Genomic DNA, 16,853 nt, shown 5'->3' on the forward strand with positions numbered 1-16,853 from the left:
ATGTTCCTAGCCCGGGGCCGGCGTAGGATGGGGGAAGCGGCGGAGAGTGCCCATACTCTGGCCCGTGTGGACCCTTGCCCCTTCGGTCCTGCCGTGATAGGGGCTGTTTTGGGTGACCCCCTCCTCCAACCCTAAATACATGCAGGCAGATGAAGTTCATGCCACCCCTCTCTCATCCCCTGCCAAGTGCACAGCTGGGAATTTCCCTCCCCTCGAGTGGACCTCTCGGCCTGAGCAGCCCCTTCCCCTTCCCCATGCAGCTCGAGCCCCATGGGGTCCATTAGAAAGAAATAGATTTATTCTCATGTACAAAGCGACCAGCCCACAGGACCACGGACACAGTGGCGAGGGGCTCCGTGGAGTCAGGACCAAAAATGCCTCCGTGCAAAGGCCACTCGAGAGGGTAAGGCAAGGCCCTCAGCCCAGCCTCTGGCACAGCCTCCCGCCCTGCCCTCCCGCCCCCCACGATGTGGACTCAGAGACACAGAGGAGGGAAACACGAAGGGAAGGGCCGGCGGCCCCCAGCTCCTGTTCCCCGGGCAGTCCAGGGAATTTGGGGGCCCGGGGTCCGATGACCTGAGAGAACGGGGGGTCCAGAGGAATGGGGAGATGGGGGACCAGGGCCAGCAGGACCCATGGTTTCTTCCTGACAAGAATTGTCCTGCTCGTCCCCCGGTCTTGGCCGAAGGGTGGACAAGGAGGCGCAGAGTTTGCTGGCCCAAGCTGGGATGGCCTAGGGGCCGGGGTGGAAAGGGGACTGGGGATGGTCTGGGGAAGCCTGCCTAAATCTCCCTCTGCACTTTGTCCTTTCTGGAGATTGGGGTGTCTGGGCTCCACCTGGAGGGGTGCAGGAGCTTGGGCCCTGGGGTGGTCTCTGGGAGTCCTGGGGGCGCCAATAAACCCTGACCCTCCTCTTTCCCCCAACTGATGTGCCCTAATCCCTGCCCCTCCACCTTCTGCTCCCTTCCCAGCTCTGTGGGGGATGGTTATGGGGGGGACACTTGCGTGAGGGGGTAGGGGGGCAGTGTGTGCCAAATTTCTGGGCATACTGGGAGTCCTGCACGTAGACTTCTAAGTCCTTCCTGGGGGTGGGGGTGCCATATTTCTGGGCACTCAGAGATATCTAAGTCCATTCTTTGGCACCCCCTGTGGAACCCAACTCTGCCTCTTTCACCCTTTTGTGGTCTCCCTCTCCCCGCCCCATCTGGATCTCTGGCCTATCTCTAGGTATGACATCCCATCACTCAGAAAACGCGGGAGGGGTATGGGGGCACATGAGGTCACAACTGGGAAACATCTGGAATAGATTCCATGAGATTCCACGGTATCCACGAGCTGGTCTAGGTGGAGGAGGGGAGGGAGCCCCAGGACCCCGGCCCCCACCCGCCTCCCTGTGTGGTTCCCTGGAGCTGAGAGGGCAGGGGGAGAAGGGGAAGGGGGACATGGAGCCAGAGTCCTTTCCCTGGAGAGCCCAGAGGGAACGTGCCTGTGGGCGCAACCCCTGTGGGGAAGGTCACGCCGTGTCCAGGCTGCAGCAGCCGTTGAGCCGGCCGCCCCCGTCCTGGAGGTCGTACTCCTCATCCAGGAAGTCCAGAGAGTTGTTGCTGGGCAGCCCGCGCAGCGTGAACTTGTGCGACACCTTGGTCCACTGCTCACGGTTGGTGGCCACACGCTCGTACAGCTCGGCAGACTTGGGGAACAGGTCCTGGAGCAATCTGGGGATCAGCCCGAGGGGTGGAAGAGGCTGTCACTCTGGCCCTGGCCTTTTCCATCCCTGTCTTCTCCTCCCTCCGCCCCCTCCCCAGCAGGAACAGGCCGATCCTGCCCGGAGCCAGCGGGCGCGCATGCGCACCTGTAGATGGGCATGGCGATGTGCTCCATGAAGCTGATCTGCAGTTCGGGGATGTAGGCTTTCTCCCGGTCCATCATCTCCATGGGCCGGTTCCCCATTGCCTTCTCCTGTGGGGCAGCGGTTGGGGCCGGAGGGCAGGGTCAGAGGTCAGGTCCAGCGTCCCCCCAACCCACACCTTACCTAGAGGTCCACATGCATAACCCCCCCTCACTCCCTGCAGCGCCCTGCCCGGCGTTTTGAGACCGTGGCCACTTTCCCCGGACCCACCAGGAGGGGCTTGCAGCTCTCCAGAGGGATGGGGGAAGGGGACTTGGGCCAGGCTGATCACACCCACTTTGAGTCTTCTGCTGCCTGATGGAGCAGGTGACTTGCTCCTCCTGTCCAAAATCCCCTCCCACCAATCAGGAGCAGGTGGGAGAAAGAAATAGACCCAGCCCATGAGGATAGTCTGTCTGCCCTCAGAAGCAAAGCACTGGAACCAATGCACCTCAAACAACCAATGGTATTTATTGAATGCCTACTGTGGGCAGACCACTTTACTAAGCACTTGGGCTAGAACAGAATAACATAGTTGGTAGACTAGATCCTTGTCCACAAAGAACTTACAGTCTAAAGGGGAAAAGGCTTTAAAATAAAATAGATAGGGGAAATAAATCATGGAGTACAAGCCTACATACGTAAGTGCTGTGCTCCTGTGCACTTCCCCTTCCATCTCTATTTCATCCATTTCTCAGCTGCCTATGACACTGTTGATCACCCCCTTCTCCTGGAAACATTATCTAACCTCAGCTTCACTGACACTGTCCTCTTTTGGTTCTCCTATCTCACTGGCTGCTCACCCAAATCTACATCTCCAGCCCTGATCACTCTCCCTCTCTCCAGTCTTACGGTTCCTCCTGCCTTCAAGACATCTTTACTTGGATGTCCTCCTGTCATCTCAGACTTAACATGAACAAAACAGAACTCTATATCTTCCCACTCAAACCCTGTCTTCCCTGACTTTCCCATCACTCTTGAAGGCATTGCCATCTTTCCTGTCTCAAAAGCCCATAACCTTGGTGTTATCCTTGGGTTCTCTCTCTCCTTCAACCCACATATTCAATTCATTATTAAATCCTGTCTGTCCCACCTTCACAACATAGCTAAAATCTGCCCTTACCTCTCCATCCAACTACTACCACAGCAATATAATCACTCATGTTATCCTGCCTGGATTACTGCAACAGTCTCTTTGCTGACCTCTCAGCCTCCTGTCTTTTCCCATTCCAGTCCACACTTCACTCTGCTGCCTGTATCATTTTTCTGCAAAAACTTTCAGGCTATGTTTCTCTACTCTTCAAAAACCTCCAGTGGTTACCCATCCACCTCAGCATCAAACAGAAACTCCTTACCGCCAGCTTTAAAGGACTCAATCTCCTTGGCCCCTCCAAACTCCCCTCACTACTCTATTACAACCTAGCTTACACACTTCGCTCCTCTGATGCTAACCTTCTCACTGTACCTCAGTTTTGTCTGTCTCACCACTGACCTCTTGCCTATATCCTGTCTCTGGCCTGGAACACCCTCCTTCCTTCATATCTGACAATTACTTGTCCCACCTTCTAAGCCTTATTTAAGGCACATCTTCTCCAAGAGGCCTTCCCTAAGCCTTCCTTTCCTCTTCTCCCACTCCCTTCTGAGTTGCCCTAACTTGCTCTCTTTACTCATCCCCTCCCCGCCCCAGCCCCACAGTCACTCAATTGTATTTCTTAAGTACTTACTGTGTGCAGAACACCATACTAAGTGCTTTGGACAGTACAATATAACAATATGACAGACACATTTCCCACCCACAATGAGCTTACAGTCTAGAAACTTATGGACTATAAGTTACAAATATATCTGTAATTTTATTGTATTAATTTATTTTATTTATGCTATTTATTTTTTGTATATTAATATCTGCCTCCCATCTAGACTAAGCTCATTGTGCATAGGAAATCTGTCTGGTAATATTGTTATATTGTACTGTTCCAATCGTTTAGTACAGTGATCTGCACACAGTAAGCACTCAATAAACATAACTGACTGACCTCCCCCATCCCCCAGGCCTTTCAGAGCCCAGACCATCCCTCCATCTCTCCCTCAAGGACCTAGGAACCCGGCCCCACCCATCCCCAGGCTGTCCAGGGCTCTCACTGGTATCCAATCCCTATCTGGCCCTTGCCCATCCAGATTTCAAGGTAAGGTTGGAAAGAAGAGCTTTCCCATGCCCGTCCCCAGCCTGACACGTACCAAGTCTCCCTGGGAGAAGAACTCCTTGTAGATCAGTTCCTGGAGGGAAACAAAGCCAGTTTTGCATGACAGAGCCTCCCCAATCTTCCCAATGGGAAATGGCCTAAGACCCCCCACTAGATCATGGAACTGGGGAACTTCCCAACCCTCCACCCCTGCTCCTCCCAGGGATGCAGCATAACCTAGTTGAAAGAGCACAGACCTGGAAGTCAGAGGACCTGGGTTCTAATCCTGACTCTGCCACTTCCCTGCTGAGTGACCTTGGGCAAGTCAATTAGCTTCTCTGTGCCTCAGTTACCTCATCTGTAAAATGGGGATTAAGACTGTGTCCTCCAGGTAGGAAAGGGACTATGCCCAACCTGATTAATTTGTATCCAATCCACCACTTAGTATAGTGCTTGGCCCATAGTAAGTACTTACGTTATTACCTAGCACTTGCCTTTTTTTAAATGGTATTTGTTAAATAGATAAATAAATAATGATGGCATTTGTTAAGCGCTTACTATGTGCCAAGCACTGTTCTAAGCTCTGGGGGGGATACAAGGTAATGAGGTTTTCCCACATGGGGCTTACAGTCTTAATTCCCATTTTACAGATGAGGTAACTGAGGCCCAGAGAAGTTAAGTGACTTGCCCAAAGTCACACAGAAGACAAGTGGCAGAGTCAGGAAAAGAAAACCATGACCTCTGATTTCCAAGCCTGTGCTCTTTCCACTGAGCCGCGCTGCTTCTCTATTTATTATGTGCCAGGCATTGTACTAAGCCCTGGAGTAGATACAAGCTAATCAGGTTGGACACAGTCCCCGTTCCACAAGGAGGTCACAGTCTTAATCCCCATTTTACAGATGAGGGAACCAAAGCACAGAGAAGTTAGTGATTTGCCTGAGGCCACACAGCAGGTAAGTGCCAGGGCTGGGATTAGAATCCAGATCCTTCTGACTCCCAAACCTGTGCTCTATTCACCAGACCATGCTACTTCACTCCTCGGGTGGGGCAAGGGAAGGCAAGGACATCCTGGCTGTCAGAGGGGTCAGACACTAGAACAGGGGAGTGAGTGAGGGGGTGAACTTCTGACCAGAGTCAAGGAGTTGGAATGGATGATCCTAGGGTTGCAGAATCATCCTCCCTGTTTCACAGGTGGGGAAACTGAGGGATACGGGGCAGGGCTAGAGGAGGGGGCCAAAACCTGGCTGGAATGCTAACTTTAGGAACCTGGAGTCCAGGCCTCCAGCCCTGCTTTCCCCACCCAGAACCTCAGCCCTTCCCACTGTTTACAAGTGTGACCACGTGGGTGGGGAGAGCGTGCAGGTGTGTTCCTTCTCCTAACCCATCGAGGGACTCACCGCAATCTTCCGAGTGGTCTTCCATCCCTTGGTCTGGTCGGAAAGGTCGCAGGAGGTCATGAGGAGGCAGAGCAGCAGGCCGTGGTGCTGCTTGTTTTTCGGATCGTAGCCCACTGGGGACGGGGGAACAGACCGGAGCGTAGAGCGGGGAGGGATAATCTGAGCATTCCTGCCACCTAGTGGGCACGGCCGTGAACTGCACGGGACCCATGGCCCTGTTCGGGGAGAACTGGACCCCGAGCAGAGTGGGGCGGGGGAAAAGAAGGTGCGAAGGGCCGAGGTCTGGGGAGGGCGGGAGGATTGGACGCTTAGGGATGATGACCAAGCCCCTTTCCCCCTTCATCTTGATAATTGCCTCCCTGGCGCAATTCCCCTCCAATCCCAGGTCCCCAGGAGTGGAGTGGCCCATTGCTTGCCCAGCCTTGGAGAACAGCGCCTCGGGCAGACCAACAGGCAGGACACTCAGCCCCTGGGGATAGGGTTAATTGCCTCCCCACGACCCCCCAACAATTTCTACCTCACCTCCCTTCTTTCCTTCCACAGCCCAGCCCGCACCCTCCGCTCCTCTGCTGCTAACCTCCTCACTGGGCCTCGTTCTCGCCTGTCCCGCCATCGACCCCCGCCCCACGTCCTCCTCCTGGCCGAGAATGCCCTCCCTCCGCACATCCACCAAGCTAGCTCTCTTCCTCCCTTCAAAGCCCTACTGAGAGCTCACCTCCTCCAGGAGGCCTTCCCAGACTGAGCCCCCTCCTTCCTCTCCCCCTCCCCATCCCCCCACCCTACCTCCTTCCCCTCCCCACAGCACCTGTATATATGTTTGTACAGATTTATTACTCTATTTTACTTGTACATATTTACTATTCTATTTATTTTATTTTGTTAATGATGTGCATCTAGCTTTACTTCTATTTATTCTGATGACTTGACACCTGTCCACATGTTTTGTCTTGTTGTCTGTCTCCCCCTTCTAGACTGTGAGCCCACTGCTGGGTAGGGACCGTCTCTATATGTTGCCAACTTGTACTTCCCAAGCACTTAGTACAGTGCTCTGCACACAGTAAGCACTCAATAAATATGATTGAATGAATGAATGAATGACGGCACTGTTGCTGGGGCATGTGCAAATCATCAGTGAATATGTGATGCATAAGGGCTGCTTGTTCCTTCTGTGGGTTGGGTTGTACCATTAGCTGATTGGGTGCCCACAGTAGTCTGGGTACCACCAGCAGCCTCAGTGCCACTGAGGGTTGAACCAGCATGGGCCCAGTCTTTTACAGCATCCTGAGGCCCTGAGACGCCACCAGGGCCATGAGTGGTTCTGGTCATCAGTGACAGTCTGCTCACATCAGCCATTTGGGTACTATCAGGGATCCAAGACCCCCCAAGGGTCTGGGCACCATCAGCAGGAAAGCCTGCCTGTTTAGGATGGTGAAAGAGCCTGGATTTCCATTCCAGAGGTTAGGGAATGGGGAAGACGAGCCAGACTGGGGGTCTTCCCATCCTTTCCCTGCTCCCCCCTCCCTCCGAGACCCCTCCTCCCACTTCCCAGCCCCAGGGACATTTCAGGTCTGTGTCCATGTCAAGCTGATCCTGGGTCACAGGGTGGGGACCCTCGGGCTTGGCTGGCCTTACCTTCAGCCATCCTCTGAAGGTCCTTGAAGATCCTCAGGTGGTGGGCCAGGTCGGTGGCCAGGATGATGTCTCTCATCAAGTCCAGCATCCTTTGGTAGTCCTGGGTGTTGGGAGGACAATCAGGGGCCAGACTACTGCTCCTTGCCCCAGGGAGGTCATCATCATCATCATCATCATCAATCGTATTTATTGAGCACTTACCATGTGCAGAGCACTGTACTAAGCGCTTGGGAAGTACAAATTGGCAACATATAGAGACAGTCCCTACCCAACAGTGGGCTCACAGTCTAAAAGGGGGGGACAGAGAACAAAACCAAACATACTAACAAAATAAATAGAATAGATATGTACAAATAAAATAGAGTAAAAAAATATGTACAAACATATATACATATATACAGGTTCTGTGGGGAAGGGAAGGAGGTAAGATGGGGGGGATGGAGAGGGGGACGAGGGGGAGAGGAAGGAAGGGGCTCAGTCTGGGAAGGCCTCCTGGTGGAGGTGAGCTCTCAGCAGGGCCTTGAAGGGAAGAAGAGAGCTAGCTTGGCGGATGGGCAGAGGGAGGGCATTCCAGGCCCAGGGGATGACATGGGCCGGGGGTCGATGGCGGGACAGGCGAGAGCGAGGTACAGTGAGGAGGGAGGTCCGTTGCCATTCATGAGATTTGATCAGCTGGGGTGTAGAGAGCCCCAGGGAACTTATGGGCATACCAATCCGTCCAATGCTAGGGTCTGGCTGCTATCCTTCGTGGGTGGTCATACCCTCCCCCCCCCCCCCCCACAGATTGACCCAATGGACCCTGATATCTAGTCTAGGATGTGTCAGGCTGGATGTGGCTGCTGAGCTCTGTTGTCTGTGGGTCTGACCCGTCTCTGACACTTTTCTGCCCCCAAGAGGAAGCAGAAGTTGAAACTGGCTATTTCAGGCTGCAGCTAGGGCACTGAGGCCATGACCCCTCATTCCCCACCCCCCACCCCCACCCCGGTCCCCATTTGGATCCCGGGCTGGAAGCTGTGATCTGTCATGATCATGCCCTCTCCACCCACCATGAGAAGCAGCATGGCTTAGTAGAAAGAACATGGGCCTGGGAGCCAGAGGTCCTGGGTTCTAATCCTTGATCCCCCAAGGTCCGCTTTGTGACCTTGGGCAAGTCAACTTCTCTGTGCCTCAGTTTCTTCAACTCTTCATTCATTCAGTTGTATTTATTGAGTGCTTACTGTGTGCAGAGCACTGTACTAAGCGCTTGAGGATTGAATCCTACTCCCTCATATTTGGACTGTGTCCAACCTGGTTAATGTGAATCTACTCCAGTGCTTGTACCTCAGTACTCCAGTACTATCAATGTACTCAGTATGTATCAATGCTTGGTACATAGTAAGCATTTAACAAATATAATAATGCTAACATTAATAATGATGATGATAACCCTAATCCCCCAGCCCAAGAGGGCTCCCCTCCACCTCAGCCCCTCTTTACCTTCCTGGAGAAGTGGTCAAAGATGTTGCAGCCCTGGGTGTTGAGGATGGCTATGGCCTGAGCAAAGTGATGTCTCTGAGGGAGGCAAGCAGAGAGAGCCCCCAGGCTCCGTATCAGTCACTGCACCCATCTCCCCACCACCCCTACTCCCAGGGCAAGTCCTGCAAATGGGACAGGTAAGAGAAAATGAGATCGGACTGCAACAGGAGGGATGCAGTTTACACCACAGATAGAACCATGAGGGCAGGATGCATGACAGTGGATCAAGGGGCCAGGTGGAGGCCTCTTGAACCCAGGAGGGAATTTGCATGGGGCCAGGAGGCAGAGGGATGAGTAAGAAGACTCTTCAAGGTCCCTCCCATCCCAGGGATTTTATTGAGTCCATGGTGATTGCCAATGCTGGAAAGGGAAGGGGCAGGGGATAACAGAGGTCCACTGCTCCCTTTCCCCGCCTCCATGCCTTGCCAGGGCAGGGTCAGGAGCAGTCCACAGGGCTCCCTGAGAGACAGTGGAGAGGGGGTGTTGGGGGCTCTGGATGCTTCTAATCCAATACCTCCATGACGGAGCCCTCTGAGCTGTACAGTGCTGCCAGCACGGATTTCTGAAAGAGAACAAACACCTGACAGTCAGCAGGGCTGGGGGTGGAGAGCAGGACATGCCAGCTCCTGCTAGACTGGGGATGGGAGGGGGAACATGAAGCTGAGGTGGGTGCTTTGGGCAGCAGGCAATGGGGTCTCTGAGCTCAGGTCTGAGTGGTAGTAGTACAGGAGAAGTTCAGGGGATGCAGATCCTGACAGTTTGTAGAGAATGGTGGCCAGGGGCAGGGGCTGAGGGGGGCTTCTAGGAGGAGAAGCAGTGCTCAAATACAGTAGTCGGGATCCAGGGACCACCTGGGGTCTTTGCAGCCCCTCTCAGAAAATCCCATGCCTTGTCAGAAGCCTGGGGTGAGTGAGGCTTGGAGCCCCAACAACAGGGAGAAACAATGGCTTCTCCCCAGAGCAAGAAGTCCAGAGGGATGATGGGCACCATCATGCCCAGGGAGCCGGTGGCTCTGCAGGAGGGAGGAGCATGGGGGAAAGGGGCAGGCAGCCCCTCTGGTGTCTGGCTGTCCCCTGCCCAGCATGTCTGCCCACCCCCAAGCACAAAGGGCAGAATCTGGAGATAAATTAGGGTTCAGAGTGGCTGGAGCCCACAGAATCTGAGAGGAAGCAGTGGCAGGTTTGGCTCAGATGTTTGGTGTGCGGACTCTAGGTATGTCCCGAGCCAAGCCAGGATCGGCTCGCCCCTTCCCTACTGGATGCCTGGATCCCAACCCCCAGCCCTGGAGAAGCCAATGGGGGCCAAGTCTCACCGAGGCCACCTGGAAGCTGTTGTTGGTGCCTCTGTGGTCCAGGTCGTGGCACATGCAGGAGATGAACAAGGCGAAGATCTCGATGTCCCTGGAAAGTGTATGAGGAACAGAAGGGAGGACTGCTGGAGTCAAAGGGGAAGATGTCCAAGCCACCCCAGCCACCAGCCTGGACTTCTGCCCTCTCTGGAGATGGTGGCAGGGTCCAGTCCCAGGGAGTGGGAGGAGGATGGGACTGCTGGTCTCCCACCCAGAGCAGTGGAACTAGATGTGGTTTTGAACCCCTTTCGCTGTAGGAACAACTTCCTGGGTTGGGTGGGGGGCGAGAGGCGGGGAGATCATGGAGGTCTTTGAACTCAGGACAAACCCTTCATTCCCCATCAAGAGGATCAAGGGGAGTGTCTCTGCTGAGAGGCAGGGGGATGGTGATCCTCGACTGCTCCCTCTCTTTCAACCTCCATAGTCAGTCTGTCCCCAGGTTCTTCCTCTGCGACATCTCCAGAATCTCCCCCTTCCTGTTCGCAGGTACAGGAACTTGTCATATCCCTTTTCAACTACTGAATCAGCCTCCTCGCTGCCCTCTCTGCCTCCAGTCTCTCCCCTCTCCAGTCCATACTTCACTATTCTGCCTGGATCATTTTTCTAAAACACAGTTCTATGCACATCTCCCCACTCTTCAAAAACCTCCGCAACAAGTGGGAACTGCTGACCCTCAACTTAGCTCCCTCACTCCTATTTATCCTCACTCTTCTCCCACTACACCCCAGTTCTCACACTCAACCCAGCCTACTCACTCTTCTTCTCGAGTCCCCTGTTCTTCATTCTTGTCCCACTCGCCACCACCCTCTTGCTCACATCCTCCCTCCACATCCAACAAACCACTGCTCTTCCCATTTTCAAGGTCCTCCTGAAATTACGTCTCCTCCAGGAGTCCTTCTCTGGTTAATCTCTAATCTCCCCACTCTATTTGTCTCCCACCTGAAACTTCAGTAGTTCCTTGTCACCTAAGCAGTGTGGCTTAGTGGATAGAGCACAGATCTGGGAATCAGAAGGATCTAGGCTCTAATCCTGACTGCTGTGTGACCTTGGGCAAGTCACTTAACTTCTCTGGGTCTCGGTTACCTCATCTGGAAAATGGGGATTTTGTTAATCAGGGATTGTGTCCAACCTGATTAACTTGTATCTACCCCAGAGCTTAGTACAGTGCTCGGTACATAGTAAGCTCTTAACAGGTACTATTGTTATTAATAATTATTGTTATTATTATTGAGCATTTGGTAGCAACCTAAACTGTGGGTAGAGAATATATTCATTCATTCAATTCAATCATATTTATTGAGCGCTTACTGTGTGCAGAGCGCTGTACTAAGCGCTTGGGAAGTACAAGTTGGCAGCATAATCTAGGCATTCAATAAATACGACAATGAATGAATGAATCTACCAACTCTGTTGTATTTTATACTCCCAAATACTTAGTACAGAGCTCTGCACACAAAGTGCTTAATATATATCAATTGCTGACAGTTTCACCCCAACTTTAGCACTTATGTAAATATTCCTATACTCCATTGCTTCTACCTGAAATTTATTTTAATATCTGTCTTTCCTCCTTGATTTTAAGCTCCTTGAGGGGAAGGGATCATATCTACTAAACTCTATTGTATTCTTCCAAGTGCTTAGTTGAGTGCTCAATAAATACTGTTGGCTGAATGATTGACGGACAAAAACACCTTTGTACTGGTGAGCTCAGATGGCAGCATGGACTTAGGGAGACCACAAATATGAGCATTCTGGGGACACTGCTTAACCTTGTCCTGGCCCCCCCTTCTTCCAGAGCTTAGGGTTGGGGGCACTGGAGAGTCTATCTCAGAACAAGATCCCTTTCCCATTTTACCCACAGAGCTGGGATCCAGTCACCTGTCTCCCTCTCCACCCCCCTCCCCAAATCTCCCCAGGGGCTGGGCCCACTTCCCCCTCAGCTGGATGACCGGCCTGGTTGGAAGGGGCTCACTCGAGATACTTGGCCAGCTCCAGGTTCTTGTAGAGGAGGTAGCAGAAGTGGGAGACAGAGAAGGCGTGCATCCAGTTGTGATAGGGGGGGTCGCGGTAACCCTTCTTCACCATTAGGCAGAAGCTGCAGAGGAGACCACCCTTTAGAGCTGAACTTCCAGACTGCCTGCCTACTCCCTCCTGGAGGCCCACCCCCTCCAAGAAGCCCACCCTGGGTGACAACACCTCACTCCAAAGCTTGCAGTCACTCTAGACTCTGCCATAATCTGTGTGTTTAGCCTGGTGTCTCCGTCTCTGAGGGTCAGGGGTTAGGGGATGGTGCTGCGGTTTCTAGAGGTGTTTCTATTTCTTTAATTGGCCTCCTTGGATGCTTTTTTCAAGACAAGTGTTGCTGTGGCTCCTGACTCTCCCATCAGACGGTCAGCCCCTCAAGGGCAGGGACTGTGTCTTTTCCTCAGCCCTTACCCAAGGCCCTAGCTAGCATCTGATAGAGCAGATAAGGTGGGCACACACACAGACTGTCAGCTTCTTGGGGTGGATCAGTCTGAGATGGAGGTGGTCCTGAGGTATGGGGGAGGCTGGAGTAAAGTTGGGGGAGGGGTGCTCAAATCCAGCCCACCTGAAATGAGCATCTAGGAGGAGAGACTAGGTCGACACTAAGAAAATGAAGTTTGTGGATTATCTGTGGCTTTCCATCTCCCAGATCGCCATGCCATGGATAATGAAGACTTGGCTTAATTGTATGCTCAGGGGTACAGAGGCGGCATTGGGGAGGAGAGGTGGGACCAGGACACAGAGGTGGTGGTGGGATGTCAGGGGCTGAGGGGTGGGAGGCGCACCGTGCCAATGTCTGCCGGTCAATCTTGTAATTGTTGATGAAGTTCATGTCCTGCAGCATGCTCAAGATGGCCTGAGGGAACAGGGAGGGGCACAATGCATCCATCACTCATCACCACCCTCAGCTGCCTTCCCTCTTCCTTCCTTGGTGGGCTCAGCAAGGGGCTCTGACTCCCCTAAGATCATCCCTGGCTCCAGCCCTGGGGTTCCTCAAGGGTCTCCACCTGTCAGGTCCAGCTTCCAGCAGAGTCAGAAGGTCTCTTGCCCTGCTCTCTTCCCCTCCTTGTGTGAACAGAAGCTCCCCAAAGTGTGGGAGGCATTTGTCTCCAGAGCTCCAGTCTGAGGGGACCCCCATCCTCTGGGCAAAACTGACCCACCTCCCCCCGTAACTCTTGATCATCCATTCCGAGCATCCCTGTCTGACAGTTGGGAAGTCTCTGTGAGATCTAACCCTAATCCCTCCTATTGCAGCCCCTCTTGCTCCCACAAGATCAAGTTTCCCTCAAGTGTATCTGCTTGCAGCGTAACCTGTGAGATGTTATGAAAGAGTGAGGAGGTTGGCAGGGAGAGAGAAGAAAGGATGGGGAAGAAGAAGGGCTGAGGCAAAAATGGGAAGGGGGACTAGGAGGCTTCCTCACCATGGAGGTGTCATCCTCGGGGAGAGAGCGGGGGGTGTAGGTGAAGCAGGCGAAGTTGGAATCGATGGCGGCCACGGGCTGGATTCCGTCCCGGAGCAGCTTGGTGTATTCATCATCGGAGACCTGGAGGGAAGGGTGGTTAAGACAGGATGGGGGTTTTTTTACAGGCCAATATTCTTTTCCCTGTCCCCTCCACCCTATCTGACTGCCTCATCCGTTCAGCTCCATCTACTCCTCCCCAACCCTCTGCCCCATCCCTTCCACCCCATCCCTTCTGCTCCGTCTGAGCTGCCCCATCCATTCAGACCTGTTCCCTCTGCCCTATCCATTCAGCCCCATCTGTTTTGCCCCATCCCCTCTGCCCTATCAGCACTGTCCCATTCATTCAGCCCCATCCGTACAGTCCCATCCTGTCTGCCTCATCCATTCAGCCCCATCCGTTCATCTTCACTTCCATCCCCTCAGCTTCTTCCCCTCAGCCTCTGCAGCCCAGGGGTGCAGCCCTGGCTTGGCCCTCCCCCCGGACCTGTGGGAGGGGCCGGCTCCCCCAGCCACTCTCAACCCCTTCCTCCATGACTCAGGAGGGAGCCATGGCAGTGCTTGGGGGGGAGTGGCCCAAGCCTGAAGCCCAGGCCCCCCTGCCCTGCTGAAGGGTCACCTTCATGTGGTACATCATCATCTCGTTCGCCAGGTGGCTGCGGTACTGGGCCTCGTTCACTTTCTTGTAAAGCAGGGACTGCCAAGGAGAGAGGGGGCAGTGTGTTAAGGACCTCTGGCCTTCCCCGTTATGTCTCTATTTTCTCTCCCGTGCCTCTGTTTTCCTGCCAAAGTCTCCACCTTCCCATCAGGTTCTCCACTTGCCTAGTAATGTCTCTTTCTTCCCTCCAGTGTCTCCTCTTTCCTGCCAATGTCTCCACCTTCCCACCAGTGTCTCCACCTTTCCATCAATGTCTCTGCCTTCCTGCTAGGATCTCCACTTTCCTGACAATGTCTCTTCCTTCCCTCCAGTATCTCTACTTCCTGCCAGTGTCTCTACTTTCCCACCAACGTCTCCACCTCCCTCTATAGTCTCCACTTTACTACCAATGTCTCTTCTTTCCTACCAATGTTTCTTTCTGATAGTCACCATTTTTCTGCCAATGCCTTTACCTTCCCACCAATGCCTCTACCTCCCTGCCAACGTTTCCAGCTTCCACCAGTGTCTCCACCTTCCTGCCAATTTCTCCACCTTCCTGGTAGTGTCTCCACTTCCCTGCCAGTGTCTCCATTTTCCTGCCAAAGTTTCTGGCTTCCTGCTAATGTGTCTATCTTCCCACCAACATCTCCACCTTCTTGTTAGTATCTCCACCTTCCTGCCAAGTATGGGAAGATCCTGTGTGTGACAATGTCCAGGCTCCTATTAGAGATGGAACTGAAGTCAAAGAAACTTGCAGGGCCTGCTGCCTAGTAACTACATTTTCCAGAGGCACAAGGACTTCATTTCCCAGAATTCTCTTGATAGGCAAGCTAATAAGCCAGGCAGTCTTCAAATTCAGTAGCAGAATTTTTGCTCCCTCTCCTCCTGATTCCTGGGCGTACTCTGGTGTCTTGCCAGACATCCTGTTCCATGTGTTGACCCAGGGGTACCCATAATAATAACGATGATGATAATAATAATCCTCCTCTCCTCCTCGCCTCCCACTCTGCCCTACTCCCTTCTCCTCCCCACAGCACTTGTATATATTTGTACATATTTATGACTCTATTTTATTTGTACATATTTACTACTCTATTTTATTAATGATGTGCATATTGCTATAATTCTATTTATTCTGATGGCATTGACACTTGTCTACTTGTTTTGTTTTGCTGTCTGTCTCCCCCTTCTAGACTGTGAGCCCATTGTTGAGTAGAGACTGTCTCATATGTTGCCAATCTGTACTTCCCAAGCACTTAGTACAGTGCTCTACACACAGTAAGCGCTCAATAAATATGATTGAATGAATGAATAATAATAATAATGATATTTGTTGAGCACTTACTTTGTGCCAAGCACTGTACTAAGCGCTGGGGTAGATACCACAAGGTAATCAGGTCCCACTTGGGGCTCACAGTCTAAGTAAGAGGGAGAACATGTATTAAATCCCCATTTTACAGATGAGAAAATTGAGGCTCAGAGAAGTTAAGTGACTTGCCCAAGATCACAGCAAAGGCAGGATTAGAACCCAGGTCCTCTCACTCCCAGGCCCGTGCTCTTTACAGGGCCATGCTTGCAACTTTGTGTGTCACAGGGAATATGGTTGTCTTTGGACATATTGAAGTCTGAATAGCAAATGTAGTGTAAACACTGGTTTAGCTTTCCTCTTTCTCTGTGCTTGGGTCTTAAAAGAAACTGTACCAGAACTTGGAATGTTTGTTAGATGTCTGGAGAGTAGAGTGGGGAGGTGCCATGGATTTCCCTCTGGTTCCTTCACCTGGACCTGGTAGCATCTGGCAGCCCACAGCTTCTTGGTTGTCACATGCCCAGCGATGTGAGTCCCGAGGCTTGGAATCTGGAGTTGAGACCCCCTTAAGGGGCTACGCTCACTGCCCTACAATCTTTTCCCTCCATTACCAATTACAACTTTCTGAATCTCAAGTACCACAGGCCCCCTCCTCAATTACACCCCAGCCCTGGGTGGAGTGTGGGGCCATTCTGACTGGAGGGTAAAGGGAGGGAAGGGGCAGGAGGAGATGGTGGGATAGGGAGTGGGAGAAAAGGATTGTGGTAGTGGTGGTATAAAAGGAGGCGATGGGGAATAAAGGATAGGGTTAGAAGGTAGGGGAGATAAGAGACAGAAAGTAAGAGATCATAGATGAAGAGATAAGGGAGAGGGGAAAGGGTCAGGGGATAGAGGTCGGGGAGAAGAGAAAGGAGATGGGGATATGGGACAGGGAAGAGAGGATAGAGGGCATTAGAGAGGGGAAAGGGACTAGAGAATGGGACAAGGGAAAGGGAATAGAGTGCAGGAGATGGAGAACAGAGGAAAGCGGGTAGAGGATGGGTACAGGGGAGAAGGGATAGGGGAGAAGGGACAAAGGACATAGGAGAGGGATGGAGGGTGGGTATAGGGAAGAAGGGATAGAAGTGAGGAGACAGAGGCTAGGGGTGAGGGCCTGGCACAGGGGATGGAGCCCAGCCAGGGTTGGTGCTCACGTGGGCGATGCTGATGCCGCAGTAGATGGAGAAGGCTGTGGCTAGGTCCTCGTCGAACTTGCTGAACCAGGGTCCGTTGATCTTGTTCACCAGCTCGGCCACCCCGATGACTTCTGAGGGGGTCATCGAGTGGGGGGCAGGAGGAGGATAAAGAGGGGTGAGTTATTTTCTTTTTTTCATGGTAATTGTTAAATGCTTACTGTGTGTCAGGCACTGTCACTAAGCACTACTGTAGATATAAGCTAATCAGATTGGACACAACCCATGTC

At 52.7% G+C, this 16,853-nt stretch overlaps 1 protein-coding gene across 1 annotated transcript in view; it reads right to left on the reverse strand.

The window, feature by feature from the left end:
- Positions 1-276: 276 nt before the first annotated feature.
- PDE2A (phosphodiesterase 2A) overlaps positions 277-16,853 on the reverse strand; it is a 156,104-nt gene continuing 139,527 nt past the window's right edge. Inside the window, exons 19-31 of the mRNA XM_038766628.1 lie at positions 16,585-16,697; positions 14,068-14,145; positions 13,410-13,532; positions 12,774-12,844; positions 11,936-12,058; positions 9,928-10,015; positions 9,130-9,177; positions 8,577-8,651; positions 7,101-7,200; positions 5,469-5,581; positions 4,127-4,165; positions 1,853-1,959; positions 277-1,715 (exon numbers count right to left, since the gene is read on the reverse strand). Coding sequence (XP_038622556.1) covers positions 1,514-1,715; positions 1,853-1,959; positions 4,127-4,165; positions 5,469-5,581; positions 7,101-7,200; positions 8,577-8,651; positions 9,130-9,177; positions 9,928-10,015; positions 11,936-12,058; positions 12,774-12,844; positions 13,410-13,532; positions 14,068-14,145; positions 16,585-16,697 — 1,280 coding nt within the window. The 3' untranslated portion in view covers positions 277-1,513. The remainder of the gene's footprint in view (positions 1,716-1,852; positions 1,960-4,126; positions 4,166-5,468; positions 5,582-7,100; positions 7,201-8,576; positions 8,652-9,129; positions 9,178-9,927; positions 10,016-11,935; positions 12,059-12,773; positions 12,845-13,409; positions 13,533-14,067; positions 14,146-16,584; positions 16,698-16,853) is intronic.

The sequence above is a fragment of the Tachyglossus aculeatus genome, chromosome 2 (genome assembly GCF_015852505.1).
Source record: "Tachyglossus aculeatus isolate mTacAcu1 chromosome 2, mTacAcu1.pri, whole genome shotgun sequence".
In the NCBI taxonomy this organism is placed as follows: domain Eukaryota; kingdom Metazoa; phylum Chordata; class Mammalia; order Monotremata; family Tachyglossidae; genus Tachyglossus; species Tachyglossus aculeatus.